Source organism: Rhinatrema bivittatum, chromosome 10 (genome assembly GCF_901001135.1).
Source record: "Rhinatrema bivittatum chromosome 10, aRhiBiv1.1, whole genome shotgun sequence".
In the NCBI taxonomy this organism is placed as follows: Eukaryota; Metazoa; Chordata; class Amphibia; order Gymnophiona; family Rhinatrematidae; genus Rhinatrema; species Rhinatrema bivittatum.
In genome coordinates this window covers 128110564-128125729 of record NC_042624.1, presented here as the reverse complement: position 1 = coordinate 128125729, position 15166 = coordinate 128110564, and the positions used below count along the sequence as shown (strand labels likewise).

Here is a 15166-nt window from a genome sequence, read left to right as displayed (position 1 = left end):
GCTATTAAAAGCTGTAATCTATATTCTTAAGGTACTGGGAAATCCTATCTGCTGAAGAAGATTGTAGGGTCTCTGCCCCCTGAGAGTACCTATGCCACTGCTAGTACCGGTGGGCTGCTTGCCACGTTGGGGGAACCACACTTCATTCTTTTGCAGGTGAGGGATAAAATACTGCTGGACCTGGCATGTTGGGAAAAAATGAGGTTGATATTGGGGTGGGGTAAAATGGAAATGGGAGGGCTAGATGAGGGATGTGGTTGAGTTTGTGGGTATCTTCAGGGAGCAGTATTATTTAAGGGTGAATAGTCTGGCAGACTTGGTGGAAGAGGGCAGACATGGGCTAACCTGCTGAAGACAGTTTATAGTAAAATGATGAATTGGGAGCTGAACTTAAGCTGTTCCTTAGATGAATAATGTGCTATTGAAGATCACATGCTGTTTTACTACAACGGCTTGTATAGTTTTGTGCCTTCAGGTTAAGTTCTTGGATGGCTTATTTTGCTGAGAAGGCATTGCAGGTGGATGTTAATATGTGCGACAGTTAGACAAGCATAGGTTTAAGTCGGTTGGGCTGAATAGGTCTATGGCCATGGAATAGATGAGGTGGACAGCAGTGCTGCAAGCCATTGCTGTTGGTCATGATTGGGGTATATTCAGGCTTAAATTTCTAATTGCGCTAATCTAGTTTTCAGGGCCTTACTGGGGAATGTAATAATGGCTGTGATGTACTATTCTTTTGGTTTTTATATTGCTGTGCTTCTAAGGCATTGGTTCTGGAAAAGCACCATTGGATCAGTGCATTGGGTTGGCAAACAGACCTGGAGTGCGCCAGCATTGGCTCAGCTGTCAACATCTTATCATTGATGAAATTTCCATGGTGGAGGGGGAGTTTTTTGATAAACTAGAAGCAGTTGCCAGGTGAGTAATAACAAAGTGAAATTTTGTGCCTTACTGGGCTCTCGGTCCACATCCTGCTCACAAAGCTGAACTATTGTAATTCTGCCTGTGCTAGTCTATTGATTTCAGTGTTGAGAGCTTTGTAAATTGTTCAGAACTCAGAGGCAAGAATACTCAACTGAACTTCTCATCATGAGCATAACACCCCGCCCACCAGCCATCTTACAGTCACTCCACTTGCTTCCTGTCCACTGGAGTAGTGGTCCCCAACCCTGTCCTGCCTCCATAACATGCAAATTTTCTCTCGTGCATATTCATTGTGGATATCCTGAAACCCGACTGACTGGTGGGCTCCCTAGGACAGGGCTTGGGACCACTGAACAGGAGGATACAATTTAAGATCCTGACATTGATACTCAAAGGCCTTAGCAGTGATGGGGCAGGAGCAATCCCTTGTCCCTCCTGCCCTCCTGTCATTCTTCCTTAAAGATGCACTGGTGCGCTTCTGCCATGGAAGGAGGAGGGGAGGAAACAGCTATTACATACCTAAGGAGCACATTTTAGCCTCAAACACCCCCCCAAAATCGAAAGAGGAGTCAGCATTGCATGTGAAAGCGTAAGAGCGTAAGTTTTTATTTGTGTTTAGCAAGACCCCTCTGCTGTGGCCTTCCTGATGTGGGCTCTGGAAACAGACTCGATGGGGTTAGGTCAATGGAAACGCATTGGGGATGGGAGAAGTGGAATGAAGCCAGAGTCACAGGAAGGGAAGGGATGAGTGCCAGCTCCAGATATGGGAAAGGACAGATACTCGCTGCTTGAACACTGCAGCAGGAACAAAAGTGTGTGTGTGTTTAGAAAGCGAAAGAATGGGTGGGAAAGCAAAAGTAGGACTGTGCTGTGGGACCGGCACTGATCGAGGAGAAAAGCGGGAAGTGGGGGAGCATAAAAATGGGAAGAAAGAGGGGCCAGCAAGGGGAGAACGTAAGAATATGGGGGAGAGGGAGTAAGAGTAGACTAAGGTGGAAGATTTAGAGGTGGGGAGAGTGGGGGATGATTGAGAGGCAAGAATAAGAAATGGGAAAAGATAGCTGATATGGGAAAGGAAGTGAACAAATTGAGAGATAAAGAAATGAAAGAGTAGGGGTAAGGAGGTGAGAACTGAAAGATGAGAAAAGAGATGGAAGCTGAGAAGAGAATGAAGAGAGAGTGAGCTTGGGTCCTGGTGGTGCTGGCAGCAGAATTAGTAGTTGCTCATGGAGGTGGGGGAGGGCAGCACCCGACACCACCCCCACAGCCACTCACGTGCAACAATTATTTATTTATGTATTTATGTAAATGAAGAGAGAGTGAGCTGGCAGCAGATTTAGTGGTTGCTCATGGAGGTAGGGGAGGGCAGCATCCCACACCACCCCCACAGCCGCTCACGTGCTACATTCATTTATTTATGTATTTATGTAAATGAAGAGAGAGTGAGCTGGCAGCAGAATTAGTGGTTGCTCATGGAGGTAGGGGAGGGCAGCATCCCACACCACCCCCACAGCCGCTCATGTGCTACATTTATTTATTTATGTTTATGTAAATGAGGAGAGAGTGAGCTGGCAGCAGAATTAGTGGTTGCTCATGGAGGTAGGGGAGGGCAGCACCCACACCACCCCCACAGCCGCTCACGTGCAACAATTATTTATTTATGTGTTTTATGTAAATGAAGAGAGAGTGAGCTTGGGTCTGGTGGTGCTGGCAGCAGAATTAGTAGTTGCTCATGGAGGTGGGGGAGGGCAGCACCGACACCACCCCCACAGCCACTCACGTGCAACAATTATTATTTAATTTATGTAAATGAAGAGAGAGTGAGCTGGCAGCAGATTTAGTGGTTGCTCATGGAGGTAGGGGAGGGCAGCATCCCACACCACCCCCACAGCCGCTCACGTGCTACATTCATTATTTATATTATGTAAATGAAGAGAGAGTGAGCTGGCAGCAGAATTAGTGGTTGCTCATGGAGGTAGGGGAGGGCAGCATCCCACACCACCCCCACAGCCGCTCATGTGCTACATTTATTTATTTATGTATTTATGTAAATGAGGAGAGAGTGAGCTGGCAGCAGAATTAGTGGTTGCTCATGGAGGTAGGGGAGGGCAGCATCCCACACCACCCCCACAGCCGCTCACGTGCTACATTATTTATTTATGTGTTTTATGTAAATGAAGAGAGAGTGAGCTTGGGTGCTGGTGGCTGGCAGAATTAGTAGTTGCTCATGGAGGTGGGGAGGGCAGCACCCGACACCACCCCCACAGCCACTCACGTGCAACAATTATTTATTTATGTATTTATGTAAATGAAGAGAGAGTGAGCTGGCAGCAGATTTAGTGGTTGCTCATGGAGGTAGGGGAGGGCGGCATCCCACACCACCCCCACAGCCGCTCACGTGCAACATTATTTATTTATGTATTTATGTAAATGAAGAGAGAGTGAGCTGGCAGCAGAATTAGTGGTTGCTCATGGAGGTAGGGGAGGGCAGCATCCCACACCACCCCCACAGCTGCTCACGTGCAACAATTTATTTATGATATATTTATTTAAAGTTTTTTCTAGACAGACATTCCTTGGGTACATCACATCAGTTTACATTTACATAAAAGCAGCGTATGAGCTTTACAAAAAACTCTCTTCAAAACATAATAACATAACAGCGGTTGCATAAATAACATAAATAAATAATATATAAATAAAGTAGTAAAGGGTTTGGGTATTACATGATTAAATTGGAACAATCAGCTGTTTACATTGAGAAGATTAATATAGTTTAGGTATCACATGAGATAATCAGCTATTTAATTGGTGAAAATGAATAATAAAGTAAGGTTATATAGGTTTAGGTAAAATATAACATCATAAGAGGGAGTCAACTATTTACATGGCTATGGGAAGTAGCAGGTGCTAAAAAGTGTTAGGCAAGGTAGAAGTGAGGTGGCGATATTGCTGGGGTGGCTACTGAATGGAGTGACAGGTGAAAGAGCGAGTAGCATCTCGTAGTCTTGTTTGCATAGCCAGGTTTTCTTTTTGCTTGAACTTTTTAGGGCAGTGCTCTAGGCGTAGGTCAGTAGGCTTGGTGTTCCAGCTAGTAGACCCTGCAATGGAAACAGCTTGTTCTTTTGTGGCGGTGTGAAGAGTGAGTTTTGGAGAGGGAGTATGTAGGGTTGCCAGATATTGGGATCTGGTGGGTCTATTGGGGGTGTGGAAACGTAATGACTCATTAAGCCAGTACATATTTTGATTGTGTAAGGTTTGGTGTATTATGGAGAGGGTCTTATAGTGAATTCGTGATGAGATTGGGAGCCTATGAGGTTCTTTGAGAATAGGGGTGATATGTTTGGGCAGCAGCATTCAGTAGCATTTGGAGAAATGATACCGTATTTTTAGGAAGGCCTAGAAGGGAGGGTATTGCAGTAGTCTATTTTAGAGAAAATGGTGCAGAAGTCATTGAAGTGTAGGAGGTTCTAAGTTTTTGGTTTTTTTTTACGGTGTGCAGCTTGAAATAGCAATCTTTCAATATGAAGCTGATAAATTTCTTTAAATGAAGTTGATTATCGATGATGACACCTAGGTCTCGGATGTGTTTCGAAGTGGAGATTGTAGGGGAGGGTGTTGTGTTGGGGTGAAATGATCATGATTTCTGTTTTAGCTGTATTGAGTGCAAGGTTGAGGCTGGAGAGGAGTTTGTTGATTGCAATGAGGGAGGTTCCCAGGTTTTAAAGGATTTAGATAAAGTCTCGGTTATAGGGATGAGGATTTGTACGTCGTCAGCGTAAATAAAGTGAGGAAGACTGATTTCAGAGAGGAGGTTACAGTGGTAATAGATGTTGAAGAGAGTAGAGGATAAGGAAGAGCCTTGTGGGACACCTTGGGATAGGTCAATTGCTTTACATTCAGTGTTAACTATCTTAACTCTGTATTGTCTGTTGTTAAGGTAGGATTCGAACCAGCGTAGCGGGGTACCTGGGATGCCGATTTCAGAGAGTCTGTCGAGTAGGATGTTGTGGCTAATGGTATCAAAGGCGGATGATGTGTAAAGTAATGCCAGGATGTATGACTGGCCTTTGTCTTGACCTTTGGGATTAAATCTTTCAGTTACCAGGAGGGTTTCTGTACTGAAGTACTTTTGGAAGCCAAATTGAGATGGGAAGGAGGATGTTATGTTTATCTAGATAGTCGGTTAGTTGATTGACTACTTTTTAGAGAATATTTGAATGGAAGGGTAGGTTAGAGATTGGGCGATAGTTGGTAAGATCTTAAGGGTCAAGGTTCGGTTTCTTTAGGATAGGTTTGACTATAGCTTGTTTTAGTGCATTGGGAACAGTTACAAGAGAAATTGAAAGGTTGATGATGTTGGCTATTGGCTGGGATATGATGTTCGGAATGGATAGGAGGGATTTGGTAGGAATTGAGTCTGATGGGTGTAAATGAAGGTTTCAATTTTTTTGGAGTACTATTTCATTGGATGCAGTGGTCTCAAACACATTTAGCATGACAGGTGGATTTTTTGGAAGGGTTTAGGGTGAGAGGGGGCTTTTTAAAAGCGTGTCATGAGTTTAGATATTTTATCATGAAAGAATTGTGCTAAGTCTTCACATTTTGCTTTGGCGTCCTCGTCAGCTATGGGTGCTAGGGTAGTTTTGGTTAGATCTGAGACATATGTGAATAGGGCTCTTGTGTTAAATAGTAGGTTGTGGATTCTCTGGGACGGATTTTAAAAGGGTTGCGCGCGTAACCATGTTAACCTCGCTCCTACGCGCACCGAGCCTATTTTGCATAGGCCCGGCGAAACGCGCAAGCCACGGGATGAGCGTATGTCCCAGGGCTTGAAAAAAGGGGCGGGGAATTCCAGGGGCGGTCCAGGGGTGAGGGCAGGGCCGAGGGCAGGAGCCTCCAGGCACAGCGGCCAGGAGTCTTATAAGATAAAGGTAAACGGGATTTAGGTAGAGAGGGGGCGGGTTAGGTAGAGGAAGGGAGGAGAAGGTGGGGGGGGGGGGGGCGCGGAGGGAATAGCCACTGCTATTAATTGCATCAGTAGCATGGGATCTTCTTAGTGTTTGGGTAATTGCCAGATTCTTATGGCCTAGATTGGCCACTGTTGGAAACAGGATGCTGGGCTTGATGGACCCTTGGTCTGACCCAGCATGGCATTCTCTTATGTTCTTATGCTATTACTTTTCAAAATGGCACTTGCCAAGCTAAAGAAGGTGCCGTTTTGTTGTATGGCCATCACCATTTTGAAGAATAGCAGCAACGGGGCAGGAGTAACTGAGGATTTCTGCTGCACTCTGTAACCCACAGATTGGATCTCCAGGGGAGAGTGCCCTGCCAAAGTCTCTATTTTTGGGTGTGGAGTGGGGGCTGTCTGTGCCTTCAAATGTATTTTTTAAATTATTATTGTCAGATGTGTGCCTCTAGATGGGAGAAGAAAGGAAGAGGGGGGAAGTGGGTGGCAGCAGAGGTTCATTGATTTGCCCCCTCCAACCATAACCACAGCTCCTGGGTACTCATCCAAGATAATTTGAAAAAGGAAGGAATAACTACTTGCAGGCGATCAGGCTTGGAGAACGGTGGTAAGGGCAATGAAGGGTGATAAGCAGAGCTAGAGTAGTATAGACGGGGCAATTGGGTAGGCCAAATTTGCCCTCCTCTGCCGGCATTACTATGTTGTTCCCAATGTGATCTGGGAAGGTTGGTTTTTGAGAATGAACAAGTAATATACCCCTGTGACAGAAAGTAAACTTGGTGACCATTTCTCAATCAATGTTAGTCTGTAAGGTGCCACCAGCATCTGTATCATCTTGGTTTTTATTGTATTTGCAGAGCTGTCCGGAGGAGAGAGGATCCATTTGGAGGTATCCACCTCATAATCTCTGGAGATTTCTTACAGCTTCCCCCAGTTATGAAGACAAGTGAAAAAACAAAGTTCTGCTTTCAGGTTAGAAACCTTTGTTTGGCTACCCCTGAAGGGAAGCCTGGCTCCTTTCTCTTCTGCTAGGGACAGTTACGGGTCTCATATCCTCTGCCCAGCCTTACAGGCTTCATGACATCTCCTTCTGTCCAAGCACAGTGCCCTCTGACCTTATGAATATGATGCTGCTGTTTTGCTACTCCCTCAGCACTCTTCTTCAGATACTTTGGATTCAGTATTATGACTGGGACAAGGAGAGTAAGCTATAAATTTTCAAACTTAAAAAGAAAGATCAGTGTTTCCTCATCTTTCTAAGGCAGCTAGGAGCATCATCTAGATTTCTTCAACTGAGTTTAGGCAAAAGATTGTCAAGTTGGCAGTGCAAGGTCACACACCTTTTGAAGTAAATGCACTTTCGAACTTATTTGCATGGACACTTCTGGTTTATGCCTCTTTTGTGGGCAGACCTTGCGCCTGGGAGTAAGCATTTACATTCATAGAACACGTTTTAGCCAGCAAGATCTTGTTGTATGTTACGTGTATGGTCATTTGTGGAGAGTAGCTTCCAGTATTTGTTATATAAGAACATGCCATACTAGGTCAGACCAAGGGTCCATCAAGCCCAGCATCCTGTTTCCAACAGAGACCAATCCAGGCTTATATAAGTACCTGCAGAGTACCCAAAAACTAAGACTATCACATGCTACTTATGCTAATAATAGCAGGGCTATTTTCTAAGTTAACTTGATTAACAGCAGGTAATGGACTTCTCCAAGAACTTCTCCAAACCTTTTTTTAAAACCAGCTACACTAACTGCACTAACCACATCCTCTGGCAACAAATTCCAGAGTTTAATTGTGCGTTGAGCGAAAAAGAACTTTCTCCGATTAGTTTTAAATGTGCCCCATGCTAACATGGTTTTAAATGTGCCTCCTAGTCCTATTATCCGAAAGATTAAATAACCAATTTACAATTACCCGTTCTAGACCTCTCATGATTTTAAACACCTCTATCATATCCCCCCTCAGCCGTCTCTTCTCCAAGCTGAACAGTCCTAACCTCTTTAGTCTTTCCTCATAGGGGAGCTGTTCCATCCCCTTTATCATTTTGGCAGCCCTTCTCTGTAGCTTCTCCATCGCAATTATATCTTTTTTGAGATGCAGCGACCACAATTGTACACAGTATTCAAGGTGCGGTCTCACCATGGGGCGCTACAGAGGCATTATGACATTTTCCATTTTATTAACCATTCCCTTCCTAATAATTGCTAACATTCTCTTTGCTTTTTTGACTGCTGCAGCACACTCAGCCGATGATTTTAAAGTATTATCCACTATGATGCCTAGATCTTTTTTCTGGGTGGTAGTTACCCCTAACCCTAACCCTGGTGTGGATATGACCCTAAACACACAGCCTTTGTTAGGGGTGTATAGACCCAGCTATAGCAATCTTATACACCGCCTTTCCTCTCAGAATGTAGGTAAAGGGATTTGCATGCACAGCTACCCCTGATGGTGGAACTGACAAAAACGAACTTAAGGTTTGACAGGTTTCAGGTGATCACAGCTGGGCTATATCCTGAGCCGCGTGGGACAGGACTAGCTGGGAGGGCTGGGTGGAGCAGTGGATCTTTTGCTGTCATTACTGTATTACTCTTTCCATCTCTTGTACACAGTGTGCAAGAAAAGGAGCCCTCCTCCTGACTTGTCACCTGGGGCCTCTGGCTCTTCCCTCTTTAGAACTGCATCACACACTCCTTTGAAAATGCTGTCCTCTCTGTTTGTGCAGCCGTTATTTATTTGAATTATTCATTTCTGGAGACGTGCTTTTCCTGTATTTGAATAGGCAAAGAGCTGGAAGAAATGTATCCAGCTGAATATGGAACTGACCGAAGTGAGGAGGCAAACGGAAGAAAACCTTCATCTCTCTCCTGCAAGCCATTCGCTTAGGCATGTGAGTGTCTGTCTGACAGGGAACTAGCAGAGCTTGCTAAGCAGCTTTAACTTTCTGTGTCTGACCTGAAAGAGAGGAGCTTATATATCTGCTTGTTTAATGATTTCCCTTTGCTGTAACTGGCCCTCCTGCTCCCGATTTAAGCAGCTCAGGGCAGCTGCCACAGGAGCAGGCCTCAAAATTCACCTCAAGCAAACTGTCCCCGCTGTCCTAGTTCCTCTTCAACCATTCCTTTCTTCTCGTTCCTTGTAAGCTCCTAAGCTTTGCTGGTCAAGTCAAGGGCAGTGATCTGATGTTTCACAGCCCCGAGGGTCAGATCTCAGGAGCTCAAATCTCGCTCCCTCTTATGTCGGCACCATCTTGACATCATTCATCAGACTCACCTGTTGGTGGTTAAATATTCCATATATAGGCCTCACAACTGACAATGTTCTATCTCTTGTTTATGCTAATTGTGACATTTTGAAGACGAAGGAACATCCAACAAACCTTTATTCATGGAGCTCAATGCTCAAGGAAGTTGATAAATGTGTAGTATTGATAGAGATGCAGGTTAGAGAAACACTTCATTAATTGATGGATCAACATCAAAATCTGATAATTGGATCCTAAACAGGTTAGGTAAGTAGTTTTAGGTGAGTACAGCACTGGTGAGATGTGATCCTTATGGGAGTTCCAGTTAATATATTGGCAGTTGTATTTTATAATAACTATAGTGATTTTAATGAACAAGCTGGGAGGCCCATTAATAAAGAATTACAATAATTTATGCCAGAAAAGATTAAGACCTGCAGAATTGTACAAAAGTATTCTGCCTCTAACAGTGGTTTTAATCTCCACAAGATGTATAATTAAATAAACCCAGTCTTAATTAACTTAAATAATTAATAAACCCAGTCTTAATTAACTTAATGTTAACCTTCATTGATAGTTTCTTGTCCATTAGGATCCCCAAATTCCTTACACAAGATAGAATCAAAATCTTATGATCATTTAAAATCAAATTAATTTAGCATTTCTGATTTCAATTTATGGCTAATTATAATAGCTTCAGTTAATTTTAGGTTTAAAGTTAACCTATTATTAAATAACTATGGGTATAGTGTCAATTGTCCACAGTGGTGCATGGGCACCACCAACTTTAAAATGGGCTGTGCCATTCACCACCAACTTGAGAAGCCATAGCTTCTTCCCTGGCTCTCCCCCCACAACTGTGCTGCTAACCACCAGCACCACTAATGTTTCCTCTAAGCTGCGCATGTGCGCTTTTCCACAAGTTTTCCTGTTGGCGCACATACCTGACTGGGCCATGGCAGACCCCAACCTGCCATGGCCTGAAGTGAAGAAGAGACCGACAGGGCTGTGGCGGTCCGATCCTGCTACGGCCTGAAGCAATGAGGAGGCCTGGGGACCATGGCTAACCCCATCCTGCCACAGCCAGGCTGTGTATACTTGTATGTTTATGTCGGTATGAGAGCTTGTGGGTATGTATAGATGTCTGTGAGAGCCTACATATATGTGTGTTTGTGTGCGAGCCGGTGGGTGAATGTATATGTCTGTAAGGTAGCCTGCACGTGTGAGAGCCTGTGTGCGTATCTGTGTGAGATCTTGTGTGCCTGTGGGAGTGTGTATATGTCTGTGCAAAACCCTGTATATGTGGGAGCCTGTGTAAATATATTTGTGTGAGATCGTGTGTGCCTGTGAGATCATGTGGTGGGTGGGTGTGTGTGTGTAAAGAGCCTGAATGTGTGAGAGGCTGTGTGTATGTCTGTGTTTAGAGACTATGTGTATCTGTTGTGTATCTGGGAGAGCCTGTGTGTGTGTTTGAGTGCGTGCCTGAGAGTTTGAGTGTCACAAACAGGCTCTCACAGGCACATATGCACACAGTGTGTGTGTGTGTGTGTGTGTGTGTGTGTGTGTGTGTGAAAGCATTGGCATGTATATGATTGAGGGAGTGTCTGAAAGAATGAATGTTTTAGCATGTGTGGTTGAGTGAGGGAGAGAGAGAAGATAGTTCGTGCAGTCCTACATCCCCTAATGCGCGATAATCTCCAATTGATCAGAAATCAAAAGATCCCAGGTATAGAAATTGGGAAACTTTTAAAATACTTATTAGTTTTAATTATTGAGTGTAATTTTATGTTTCTGTTGTGTTTAAATGTTTATTTTTTTATATTAGAACATTTAGTTATTGCATATTTTATTCATCAGAGGTTTTGAAATATTTTATTGGTGTTTGGAAAATATTAGAACAAATGTGTGCAAGTTTTTTTTTTAAATTGGATATTTGTCAGCTGTTTTGACATTTAATCTTTTTATTAGCATGATTTTAAAATGATGTTTTATATCTCCAATTTTATTGCTTGATTTTTTGAAACGAATGATGTTTCTGTTTTTCCATTTTTGCACTGCATAACACAGTTGGGCTTGTGGTTTCCAAATCAGTTTTTGTTGGCACATTTCTATTCTGTTTTAGATGAGGGTCTGCCTGTATTTTAAGGTACAGTTTCTTGTGTAACTTTAATTCTTGCTGTGAAAATGACGGTACTTGTCACTGCCTTTTACGGCATTATGGTTATCTCTTCCTCATTTCTATTTTAAATAGAAATTTGCTCTTTATTAATTTCACTTGCATACAGACAGCTGTTTTGAAATGTTTTTGCAGAAATACTTTCCCTTCACATTTTATTGTAACTACTGTTAGTAGATTAGGTGGTTATTTTAAGGGATTAGCTAATGTTCCCTCTAAGGATTGGGTTGCTGGGAGCATAAATTTGAAAGACTTTTTACATCAAAGAAAGTCGTGCTCACAGTGAAACGTAGGAGGGTGGAATCTATTCTAGGGCACATAGCAGCAGCAAATTTTCTGGTGCACCACCAACCAGCTACTGCTCCAATATACATAATATACATACTAAAAATAATAGTCATATATTGTTATAATTCTTATACAATTGTAAATTTTTGTTACCATTGCTTTCCGAGTACTTGACTCTGCTATCCTAGCCTTCTCCCCTAGTTCAGTTCCCTTACGTTTTATGTAAGTTTGCATTTCTTTAGTCAATGGTTTCCCCAGTTCTATGTAAACCAATGTGATATTTATTTGAATGTCGGTATAGAAAAGTTTTAAATAAATAAAATAAATAAACTTCAGCAGTCACCCTACGCCCCTGTAAACAATCAACTCTTAATTACTGACAAGTACAAAGACACTAGTTTGAAGGTGCTCCCCCAGGATGCATCTACAGGAATGAAAAACCTAATATGGAACCTAACATTGTGTAACTACAGCAAGGCTTATTTTTGCCTATATGCATCACCTTGCACTTGTCCACATTAAATTTCATCTGCCATTTGGATGCCCAATCTTCCAGTCTCACAAGGTCTTCCTGCAATTTATCACAATCTGCTTGTGATTTAACTACTCTGAACAATTTGAAAGGAATATTTCAGACATCTGTCTTCGTTGCATGGTTATATAGTGACTTCTCAAATCTGATTGTATTATGTTTCAGTGTGTAACTGTACTGAGGCAAACTTTGACTATCATTTGTCCAAAGGTGCCCAGAGGAAGTGGCCCACCAGCTGATGAAGACAGCCACCAATAAGATTGAACAGGACGGCATCTTGGCAACTAGGCTCTGTACCCACAAGGATGATGTGAACTAACCAATGTGAGAGAGATTTACCAGCAGCTACCTGGTAAATACGCAAAAGAGAGATTCTTTTTTCTCATTGTGTATCAAGCAGCAAATCACTTTAGTGGTAGGAGTTGCTATAGTGAATAGTGCAAGATGCTGTCTGTGGATATACTTGCCAGCACACCTTAAGTTCCTAGCCTCCCCAACAGGAGGTGCTGTAACAAATGCTACAGGAGTGCTGGATGTGGGATAATTTCAGCTCCTGCAGCCCAAGGCCACTCCCAGGAGGAGGTACTGAAGGGAATAGTGCAAGAGTGTTGGCTTTGGGGATGCTCATGGCTTCTGCAGACCCAGGCCTATCCCACCAGATGTGACTGTAGGTAGAAATTCCCAACCTTTTTTAATGTTGGGCAGCCCACCCAACAGTGGGTTTATTTTGCATTGGACACCATCGCACCTTCTCTCCCCTCTCCCCCCGCCTCTCCTTGATATTACTATTTTCCCTTCTCCCATCACCCCCTTGACATCACCACCTTTTCTTTCCCCATCAGATTGCCTCCAGCTTGCAAGAGGAATTGAGCAAGCACTATGCTTAACTAATGCTACCTCTTCTGCCAGCCTAATTCTAAACTTAGAACTGCAAGGGGCCCCTATAGTCAAATGGACACCTTCCTGCCTTGCACAGTTCATGGTTATCAGGAGCCAACAGAGGAAGATGCAGCAGGACAAAAGCTCTGCCCCCTGATTTCTCCTGCCAGTGGAAAATGCTAGAGTACGGTAAGACGAAAGAGGTCAGTCTTGCTTTCAGCAACAGCAGCTGTAACTCACCCCTGTCTACTCTCTGCAGCTTGCAAATAGTGTCCCCTACACCCTACCAGTTGGGATCCTCTTAGGTAGGTAATGGTGCAGGACTGATGGCTTTGGTGGCATTCCGGTCTTTCTTAGCAGGAGGAACTGTAGGGAGAGGTGCAGGAGTGCTGGCTGCAGGAAGAGCTCATAGCTTCTGCGATCACAGCCTTTCTATCTTATGTATATGTGGGCAGTACTGTGCTGAGACAGTGCTGTATGTCCTAGAGAAAAATGTGCATGCACAATACTGCGCCTAAGGTGGCATTATGTATCCCAAAGGAGTTGTCACCTAATAAAAAGATCTTGGTATCATTGTGGATTAGCACAAAATTATTTGGTGGAGAGCAGGTACCCCTTTCGCCTCGTCCGCCTCCCGACTGCTGACTCCTTCGTGCGGCCGGCACAGACCTGCCGGGGTCCAAAGGAGTGCTCTCTTCTGAGCCACATGGCCGTCTGCTTGTAATTTAACTACTCTAACCAATTTTGTATCATCTGCAAATTTGATTATCTCACTCGTCGTATTTCTTTCCAGACCATTTATAAATATATTGAAAAGTAAGGGTCCCAATACAGATCCCTGAGGCACTCCACTGTCCACTCCCTTCCACTGAGAAAATTGTCCATTTAATCCTACTCTCTGTTTCCTGTCTTTTAGCCAGTTTGCAATCCACGAAAGGACATCGCCACCTATCCCATGACTTTTTACTTTTCCTAGAAGCCTCTCATGAGGAACCTTGTCAAAAGCCTTCTGAAAATCCAAGTATACTACATCTACCGGTTCACCTTCCTAGTTTAGTCCACTCTGATCAAGTAGGATTTATTTCAGGGCGCCTGGCAGCTGACAATGTTCGCAGAATAGTTGACATTGTTGACCTGGTCCACCACACTAACACTCCTGCAGTACTTTCATCCCTAGAAGCCCTAGATGCCGAAAAGGCATTTGATTTAGTTCATTGGCCTTTTTTATTCAAGGCGCTAATACGAATGGGATTTGACACCTACTTTACAAATTGGATTATGAAGCTTTATGACCACCCCATGGCTAGAGTGAAGGCTAATGGTGGCTATGGGGACCTATTTCCATTTGGGCAGGGCACGAGACAGGGTTGACCGTTGTCACCATTACTGTTCACCTTATTTTTTGAACCTTTCATAACATGAACAAGGGGAGATAATATGATCCTGGGAATCAAGAAGGGTCTCCAACATTTCAAAATATCACTCTTCGCAGACGATATTGTGCTCCTACTCACAGACCCTTCCTCTTCCCTTCCAGGCACCATGAAGGAATTAGCTAACTTTAGCACAGCCTCAGGTCTCAAAGTGAACTATAATAAATCGGAAATACTAAATCTTACCTTCCCCAAGACCGCGGTACCAATCCTTAAGAACCAGTATCCTTTCAAATGGGCGAAGACAGCTTTAAAGTATTTGGGTGTACGTATTGGGTCTCACGCAAACCAGCTGTTTACACTGAATTATACCCCTCTTATTCAGTCCATTCGTGGGGACATGGAGCGATGGTCTAGATCACGCTTTCTTGGTTGGGTCATATAGTCATCTTTAAAATGAATGTTTTATCCAGTTATTATATTTTTTCACCACCATTCCCATCCTCATCCCTTCTTTCCTGTGGCAACAACTAATTTGTGGCTTCATCTGGCGCAAACAGCCACCAAGGGTATCTAGGGCAATATTATATCTCCCAAAGAGCAGAGGTGGATTGAATGTGCCGAATGTAACTTGGTACTACTGTGCAGCCCAGCTACGAGCATTGGAAGTTCTCCTTAGAAACACACCTGTCCCACAATGGGTTTTACTGGAACAAGCGATGCTAGGGGATGTGCCATTGTCTGCGTTACCCTGGCAACATAAGGCCAC

General features: G+C 43.6%; 1 protein-coding gene across 1 annotated transcript in view; it reads left to right on the top strand.

The window, feature by feature from the left end:
* Positions 1–33: 33 nt before the first annotated feature.
* LOC115099820 (ATP-dependent DNA helicase PIF1-like) overlaps positions 34–15166 on the top strand; it is a gene marked incomplete at its 5' end in the record, with an annotated part of 57545 nt that continues 42412 nt past the window's right edge. Inside the window, 8 exon segments of the mRNA XM_029617668.1 lie at positions 34–109; positions 112–156; positions 765–918; positions 6754–6868; positions 8688–8756; positions 8758–8795; positions 12356–12456; positions 12459–12497. Coding sequence (XP_029473528.1) covers positions 34–109; positions 112–156; positions 765–918; positions 6754–6868; positions 8688–8756; positions 8758–8795; positions 12356–12456; positions 12459–12497 — 637 coding nt within the window.